At 38.5% G+C, this 9,279-nt stretch overlaps 1 protein-coding gene across 1 annotated transcript; it reads left to right on the top strand.

Annotated features, from left to right (window-relative positions):
- The first annotated feature begins 1,135 nt into the window (after positions 1 to 1,135).
- LOC139122520 (neuroligin-4, X-linked-like) lies at positions 1,136 to 9,126 on the top strand. The gene is made up of 9 exons (XM_070687983.1): positions 1,136 to 1,546; positions 1,927 to 2,068; positions 3,711 to 3,896; positions 4,173 to 4,366; positions 5,079 to 5,217; positions 5,556 to 5,725; positions 7,054 to 7,183; positions 7,538 to 7,715; positions 8,554 to 9,126. Exons 1-9 carry the CDS (start codon positions 1,157 to 1,159, stop codon positions 8,846 to 8,848), a joined length of 1,824 nt encoding a protein of 607 aa, XP_070544084.1. The 5' UTR covers positions 1,136 to 1,156; the 3' UTR covers positions 8,849 to 9,126.
- Positions 9,127 to 9,279: the final 153 nt, after the last annotated feature.

Raw genomic sequence — 9,279 nt, 5'->3', positions numbered from 1 at the left:
GGAAATAACATGGAATGGGAAACCGTACATAACAACCGGCAGAAATCATAGGAGCGCGCTGCACTTAGTTTCTTTGCAGTCCTGTGATCAGACATGATACCTCACTCTTACAATGTAAACAGCCGTAATTTACCTACAGTATGTCCACAACATACCACTGCATCGCCCTCAAATAAAGCTATTTTAATGACTTTACACCGTATCAGTCATACCAATGACGGAATAAATCGGAGCAATATCGAAGACACATAAGCCACAATAACGATGCAGTCTACTGACATAGGCTAAGTTTGAAAGCTGAATACTGTACACGTGCATCTTGACATGGATTAGCGGGTAGAACAAGAAACCGTAGTAGACAATAAAAACAAATGTAGTGAACAAATCACCAAAAATTACAACCGATGGATGTTTTGGACTAATTTTGCTTTTTTCCCATATTTCTTCATGTTTTTCCCTAAAATATCACTTATAAAATCGTTATCTTGAATTTGCTGACCTGGTATGAATTTACAGCTCAGTAATATAAAATACATTTGAAAGCAAATCCATCTATATACCAGTAACTCAAAGAGAGATACAAGAAATTTGGCCTAAATTACAGTAAATTGACGTTCATTCTAATACAACAGAGGCTGATGCCAGCCGGTATACCGTTATTTGTATGAAGGGGTTCAACCACTAATATATTTTTACTGAAAAATCTACGCAGGAGGGGTGTGGAGGGGCATGACGTAGTCATGCTTATTTTAGGGAAAAATTAAGACGTCAATTTTGCATCCATATGCGCAGCTTAGTAAATTTTCACCTGCCCCCTGCCCTTACAAGTGAAGGATTCCTTAACAAAACTTGCAATTTGTCCCTTTACGAAATTGAAGGATCATAAACTGCAACATTTTGCCCGATTTTTATTTTAACAATTAAAGATATTTTGTAAAAATGCCCATGGGAGGAGTCTATCCAAACATATTTAACTGCTGTATTCAGCCAGAAGAGGGACGAAGCCTTGTGCCACTGTGTAAACACATGCGAAGCAACAATTGGCCACTCTTCCGTCATGGACAACAAACATATTATCAACGTGCTGCATATCTAATAGATTAGGATGTCTCTTACTAATACATAAGGCAGTGAGTATACAGACGATTGATGCACCATGCGTTGCTCTCATCTATTAGCGCTCTATCTGCTTCTAGTTGTGTATATACAAACTTCAGCAGCTTACACAGGTAGCTATGTGAACCATACCTTCGTCGTCTCAAACACCACATATGGAAAAGTACGTGGGATGAGAACTCTCCAAACCGATGGCAAGTACCTCAACGTTTTCCTCGGGATCCCCTTCGCTGCACCGCCGACAGGCCAGCTGAGATTCGCCGAACCAATGACGCCCGACTCTTGGCAAGGCGTGCGAGATGCATACACATTCAAATCCGCATGCCCACAGCAACCCCTATTCTTGAATGGTTTCGGAGGCGGATTTAATGAGTTTGATAATTTTGATGAAGACTGCTTATATTTGAATATCTTCGCTCCGGATAAGACGGTATGCTATGAACCAAATTATTATTACTTGTCTTTCGGAAGTATATCTAAATTACACAAATACACAATTACACAAATACATAAATTACACAAATCACAAAAGCAACAAGCTATTCAGATGGTGTATTGGCCTAAAACTACATTTTAAAGGCAAGCCAACAAAAGAAAATTTTAATTGCAGGGTGCGTCACCCGTTTGGAAGATTTGTCATTTTGTTGCCTTAAATAATTGCACAGTTCAACATGTGACTCATTCCCTAGATTAAGAGGGCGATCAGATCTGTCATAATCGCTCTTTAAATAGACCTTCGAGTGTAGGCTTTTATTCTTAAATGTTATCAAAGAAAGATGAATTACACAATTGTTATTTTTGTGTCGACAGGATGGATCAAGTTTGTTACCAGTTATGGTTTGGATTCATGGCGGATGCTTCGGTGTTGGTACGGCAGAGGAGTATGACGGCAGTGTCTTGGCTCAAAACGGAGTTATTGTTGTCACAGTCAATTATCGTTTAGCTGCTTTTGGTAGGTGACAAACGCTGTTGCCACACTTGTAGATGGCCATTGACCGTTCGTTCAGATTTGACAAACCATGTCAGAACTTTGTAGCGTCCTCTGTGTGTCTCCCGAAATAAATTATTTCCAATGACAGTCATTGTTAGTTACTGGCAAAACCTCATCAACGCTCTCCCCTTGGCGTTGCGCTAGGTCAAGAAAACAAGGCCTCGCTCAATTTAACGGCATGGGCACAGCAACGATCATATCAGCTGGCTTATCTCTAATCATCCGAGCACTGATCCCATTATTAAGGGACCGTCGATCAGAAAGGAACGCAAATATTGAGTCGGGGGAGTGGGTAAGACTCCAATTCGTTTTGCGCGTCAAAGTTGGCAATAAAGAACCTCCTGTACACAAACAAATGGACAAATGTAAATCAGACCGTCAAACCTTCATAGAAAGCATGGCAATACAGACCCAACGCACATATTCATGTGTGGTTCATAGAGAAATTAATGGGACAAAAATTACGGCAACCTAAAGAAACAAAAACAAACATAATCTGAACTCTAATAGAGGAATATAGACTACTTGGAACTTTGAAAAAAGAACGAATAAGGTATTCATGTGTTGACTTTGCACACTTGTGCGTGAAAGACAGGTTGGCACTCTTCATACATAATGAACATGAACAACACAGTTTTCCTGAAACTTTTTTTTGCATTAAAGGGGAAGTTCACCAAGGGTGATTTTTACATATGTGCTAGCTTTGTGATCACTTACCCCGGAAAAGCTATTTTTGCCATCTATAACTCGCGCGATTTTTTACAAAAACCGATAGAAATAGTACATCTTCCCATGGGTATGGCATTGTCCACTCATCCACGCTCAAACCAGGCTGTCCTTATTTACATAACTTTTGTTTATACTGAGTATCCTTGCATAAACGATGAATCACTTATAATAAACTGTACACTGTCAGATGTTGTGTTGCTGTTTACTACTATGTTACTGTGAGTGGACAATGTGGGGTCATACCTGTCCGAAGATGGTCCCTTCCATATCACATGATGCAAGCTCCAAGCTTGGAGCTTTTTCCCATGATTAAAATTACATGGGCAACTCCCTGTACTATTTTTATCGGTTTTGTAAAAAATCGCGTGAGTTATAAATGGTGAAAATAGCTTTTCCGGCGTAAGTGAAAGCTAGCACATATGTAAAAATCATCCTCGGTGAACTTCCCCTTTAAGGAGTGTCTCATGTTAGGATGGATTGATACCAAAACTGAGGAATTTGTTAGGAATTAGTTTTGGTCCGTCAGCTTTTATGATCGACGATCCCTCACTCTATGTTCGGATACGTAGAGCTGAGAAGCATTGTACAAACTTGAATCCATATCCAGGTCGATCGTCAGCTATAAACGTCAATGTCATTCGGTTAGGGAAAAGCAGTACAGAACGACAGAAGAAGTTCATTTGACATTACCGACCTTAAGGGCATTCATAACTCGCTTTGATGTAAAGTGGGTACAGTACACCTATACATGGCTAAAGTACAGATCATGACTGAAACTTGTCCCGTGCATTGTTCCCTTTGTTCTAAGAAATAGACGAATTTCGACATTTTAACTTCAGTACTTCTCTGTGTTCTTTGCTCATAAAACTAATAGGATTCCTAAGCACGGCTGATGAAGTTGCACCAGGGAATTGGGGTTTGTACGATAATGTGTTGGCTCTGGAGTGGGTCAGAGACAATATCGTAAACTTCGGAGGAGATCCACAAAAAGTGACAATATTCGGACAGAGTGCCGGAGCAGCATTGTCATCTCTTCTGATGTTTCCTGAAAGTGCTAGAGGTAATTCGATTAATGACGACAAAAATGCATCAAACTGATCAAAGACGAACAGAATGTACCAAATCAACTAACAGTGGATAGCTCATACAGAAGTTGAGATTACAGTAATACACTGTTTTGTGAGGGCGTTATTTTCTATATTATTCATCATAATAGCACCTGCCAACCATTCGTATCATTTGAGAGAGATTTTCCTTACGAGACCGATGTTATCCGAGTATTCCAATATAAGGGGAGAATATTGCCAATTTGTTGTTATTACAATCATTTTCTCAGGTCTTTTCCATGGCGTCATTACAATCAGTGGGAATGCGATGGCACCATGGGCCATGTACAGACAACCATTTGACGCAAGGAACATGACGAACCAGCTCGTTCAGGCTCTTAGCTGCAGCGGCGCTTCGTCCAAGGACTCGATTGATTGCCTGCGAAGTAAAACTTGGGAAGAGATTGCTACCGTACCCATACTGGTGAGGCTTATTAGATTTTTACTTCAAGTAATATTGTGAGATTGCTTTTTAAAGAGGGTCCGTCAAGATTGGAACCTACGAGATTTGAAACCAATAGAATGGTACGATCCCTTTTCCTTCAATTCAAAAAGTGAATAAGTGACAATATCTCTAATGTTGGGGAATATTTTCATGATTTTCCTATGGAAAAAGAAAGTGTAAAATAAAAAGAACACGTGCACAGGGTATAAAGTTACAATTGATTGAGATAAAGTGCTGAAGTAAATTTAATTATGTTTCGAGTATTCTGTATTGTTGTAAAATGCAGTTTGTAGTTTTGCCCAAAGGTACAAACAAATGTAAAGTGTTCATCTCGTTGGGCTTAAATTTCTAACATTATTGTCGATATCTAAATAATGGACTAGAATTCATTAGACTTGTCACATTAGCGGTGTATGTAACCGTCGTGGTGATTTTCACAAGGCTAAACAGACTGTTCTTTTTAACATGGCCTAAGAGAATCAGAAACGTATATTTGTTTTCTAGAACAAACACAACGAGTAATTCATTAAAGGTAACAAGTACTGTTCCTGCAAACGCCTACCCGGCAGATTCTAACATAATTACAGCCAAAGTGAATCACCGTAAACCGTGTATGGATCTTTTCTACTAATACTCGACAGTGAAGGTATCTAAGCTAGCCGCGACGTTATCTCAATATCTTGTTTTACAGCCTTATACTTCTGTGTGTGCTTGGATGCCAATTGTTGATGGCCGCATCCTTTCAGAGGATCCAAGAATTCTTTTAGAAAAGAAACTATTCGCAGACGTTCCTTTGATCAGCGGCAGCACAAAGGACGAACAAGGAATCGGTATGTTACGTTCAGAAAATGGATGTTGCAAATTATCAAAGAAAATCGGGTCCCGTACTTCCTTGTTCGAAATATATTGAAAATATTTGTCGACATATTCAAAAATGATATACAACAGAACTCATACCCAGGGACTCAAAAATACTTCGCTTGAGGGCGCTCTCTGTGTCCTTTGAAGATTTTTACCCTTTCTTATACGCTACCTTCAGATTGCATAAACAATTCTTATGTTCCGCCCTCCCATTTCTAATGTTAACTTCAGGTTACTGAAATCGTACATTCCATCTAGCTGCTTGGTGGCTCACCAGTATAATTTTCCAATTCTTTATGTGTTATAGAGTTATACAATATGACAACAGCAATGTTTGAAGCTCGAGTACAGAGGTTGGTTGAGTCGCATTTTGGATACACAGGGAATGGGGACGCTATTTTGGATGCCCTGCTGTATGAATACACAGATGCCGCGGATCCTGGAAATCTTCACAAAATAAGAAACCAATATGTCGCGGTAAGTATACTGTAGGCAACTTCACTGATTATAATTCTACGGTTATGTTATGTTTCGAAATATACACAACGTAAAAATTGTTCAAGTCACATTTTGTCACTCTGGTATTGAGGATAGGTAATAGCTCAACGAGTATCAAAGTCGTGCGTAAAACAATATCTTTGTCGTTCATAGAGTGGGAAAGTAGATCTAAAACCACTATAACCTCATTAAACAGAACGGTAAATATGACAGGCTGGAGCGATCAGGGTCTTCTCATAAGGAAAATACAGTCAAAAGAGCAGTGTCAGTTTTCCGCTTGTTCGACTGCACATCACATTTTATATTTCAACAATGAAAAATGTGTATAAACCTACCATGTCTTGAGGAATGTGCCTAGTAAGGATCATAGGAAGCACATATGTGGTTTCGTTTTCATTCAAACTTATCATATAACCGATTTAAAAATATCACAGTACCGTCAGCAAGAAATTGAGACGTAGAACATTCCCGTCCAACGTCTGCAAGAACCAGGGACACGGATTATTTGTTCATCTATTTAGGATCAAAGTTACACAGTGGTGGTATATAATCGTAACAGTTTCGCATTTTAAATTTATTATTATTGCAACCACATGGACTAACAAATTTATATGATCTCAGAACCAGTTGTTAAAAAGTGTATTCAGTACAAAAGTTTAGTTCGATGCTTTGTTTTTAATGTACAGTAATCGTCTTTCCAAATAAGCTTGTCAAAATAAAACTATTTGAACTGTTTCTCCACGACCACTTGCGAGAAGGAAAAAAGAAAGCAAGTGCTTTATTGTATTTGGTTCGATGATCGCTAAATTGCCAAAATACTGCTTGAATTTAGGACATACGAAAGACGTTAGGGGCGACGTCAAAAGATCGATGTTTGAAAAAATCTTAATTGCTTAAGTTTTGGGGTGGGGGTTTTTGGCCAAATTAATTTCTGTGCAGTCAAAAACGATTTAACGTCTTTTTGGCAAATTTTACGATTTCAAGGCTGTTTTTTGTACGCTAAAACCGATCCAGTCATCCGTATTTTTGTTACTTTATAATGGTTTTCAATTTTTATTTAATTCAATGGTACATTGGTACGTCGTTTGAAAGAATTAGTACAGGGTATGAGTCCGCAATGTTTTTCAATTTTAGGTCAGTTTATAATTAGTTAGAAGGGGGTGGGGGGGGGGGGTCTGAGGCCAAACTTAAGCAATGAAGTTAGATTTATTATGTTGAACTTTTGATATTGCCCCTTAGATTGTTGAAATATCGTAACCAATCGTATTCTCTCGTTGGCACTAATAATCGATACATTCATTTTACAGCTCATGACCGATTATACTTTCACTGCGCCAATTGACAGCCAGGTGAAGGGTCATTCAAGTGTTGTTGAAAGCACATACAAGTACGCCTTCCATTATATGTCGGAAAATAATCCCAATGCAGAGCACGTGGGTGAGTATAAATATAGCTTGTTTCGATTTAGAAAGGCCGAAATCTTTCTGAACCATCATGTCTAGATACAGTATGCAAGCAGTCTAGGACCGACTTCCTAGTGCACGGATTATGTCACCCAAATAGCATCATTGGGATACCTACGAATTATATTGCATACCAATGCTTCAGTCATAAGGACGTATGTACACTGGCGCCAGAGTTGTTGTAAACATACTATTTACAACAAGTGATTGGATGATATTTCTCTTACTTCGTAGTCTGGCGCTCAGGTATTGTAAATTTGTTTTCGGCACCCAAATTAACATCGAAACCGACCTTAAAGTAACAAGACGCATTTTTCTTCATTCACAGGTGTTTTACACAGCCAAGATCTTTTGTACCACTTCGGAACGCCATTTTGGGGGCCCAATCGAACGTGCCCTTGGGGCTGCTATAACAACTGGTACGGTTACCAAGATAAATGGACCGACACTGACCGCGACATGAGTGAATTGATAATGAAACTGTTTACAAGTTTTGCGAAATATGGGTAAGGCTATCACGTAGTATGTGTTTCGACTAGGAAAACCTGAAAGAAATGATTGCAAATCATCAAGGCATAATCCCTTCAAAGTACCAAATCAGCAACACAATTTGATAACGAAGGTGTTAATTTCAAGGAGCCTGCACATCAATTACGCGACGGCAATATCATGTGTCGGCATAATTATTGTAATTCGTAGCAGCTATAAGACTGTGAACGGTCTTGATATTAATTTTTTCTTCACTGTCTTTACTTCCTTTATATATTTTCTTTGCTTTGTTATTTACATTTTAAACATTTTAAAAATTGAATTGGATAAATCATATTAAGTAATAGTGACAGTTTAAATTCTACAACACAATTACACGTCATGGTTAACATCTCTTTCAGGGAGAAATTTTAAGCTTATAAGTTTTGTAATGACTTATCAACATGAATAAGTAGGTGTATACTAGAGTGGCCACAATACTTTCATTTTGTTTGTGGGAAGAATTGTAGCAACATAAACCCACAGAAATCTAAATTAACTGACATGACCAAGTTGGCATTTCGTTCTGCATGATCGATGAAACTCAAGTTCTGTGATTTAGCGACTCAGATTTGAACTCACAGTGTACTGCACCTAATCTCCAGTGAAGACACCACAGTCGAAACTGTTCGGTTGAATCCCCAGCCTATAAATGGTTAAAAATAGCAATCGTAAGGTGATTCAATAAAGAGATGGCGAAGTCCGAAACAATTTACGACAAAGTACATCATATTTCCGAATGTCGGCATTGTCAAAAGCTCTCAGCCAGTGTCATTTTATATGCGTCCATTTAAATCATGTGATTTCATCCTTTAGGAACCCCACTCCTAGTCCGATAAATGGTCTGACATGGACGAAGTTTGATGAAGTTACGGATGCCTATATGGAACTTAACGAAATCTCCTCAATGAAAGAAGATTACAGGGCAAGAGAAATGTTATTTTGGGAAGATTACTTTAAAAAGGTTGCTTTCAGAGAGCGAAGCGAACCCATCGTTTTGACACCAGAACCGTGTGATGAGGCACAGTCCAAATCTCCGGGCAAATTTTCTCTATCACGTAGTGCCATACTTCTAGTTGTATTGAGTGTGAAATTATCTATCTACAAATGAATTAAATGAAAAGATATTTCTTCAGCGTCACGTTCAAAATGTTTCGGAAGTGCTTACAGTCGATTAGTCTATAAACACGAGATGCCTGCGAATTAAAAATTTTCAATAATATCGGACATGCTGACTTCCTACAACAAAATAAATAGTCTTCCCTCCCGCACTCTAACACGGTTACCAAGTTTTGGTAACTATGATATGGGGCGAGCTGACCCTTGTATCTCACTTGAATATGTATTGTACATTTTACTGTACATTGAATAAATTACATATTGCGTCAATTTTTTGGAACAGTTATTTCTATATCTTGGTCATGTTTATATCATTACTATGATGACTTTACAGACTGGAATGCCCGCGTATCCAGCTATTTCTGCATATTTCTTCTCAAATACGTTCTCATGCTTTATTTACCTTTGAAAGTGAGTTAGACT

Source organism: Ptychodera flava, chromosome 22, assembly GCF_041260155.1.
Source record: "Ptychodera flava strain L36383 chromosome 22, AS_Pfla_20210202, whole genome shotgun sequence".
NCBI classification, from domain to species: domain Eukaryota; kingdom Metazoa; phylum Hemichordata; class Enteropneusta; family Ptychoderidae; genus Ptychodera; species Ptychodera flava.
Note: the sequence above shows the minus strand (reverse complement) of the source record. Positions and strands in the feature narration are given on the sequence as shown.

What these genes read in the sequence shown, in the direction of transcription:
- LOC139122520 (XM_070687983.1), top strand. Translation starts at nt 1,157, where the DNA reads ATGCGTTGCTCTCATCTATTAGCGCTCTATCTGCTTCTAGTTGTGTAT. An exon ending in TTATCGTTTAGCTGCTTTTG is followed by an intron (nt 2,069 to 3,710) that starts GTAGGTGACAAA and finishes TAAAACTAATAG; the next exon opens with GATTCCTAAGCACGGCTGAT. An exon ending in TAAGAAACCAATATGTCGCG is followed by an intron (nt 5,726 to 7,053) that starts GTAAGTATACTG and finishes TTCATTTTACAG; the next exon opens with CTCATGACCGATTATACTTT.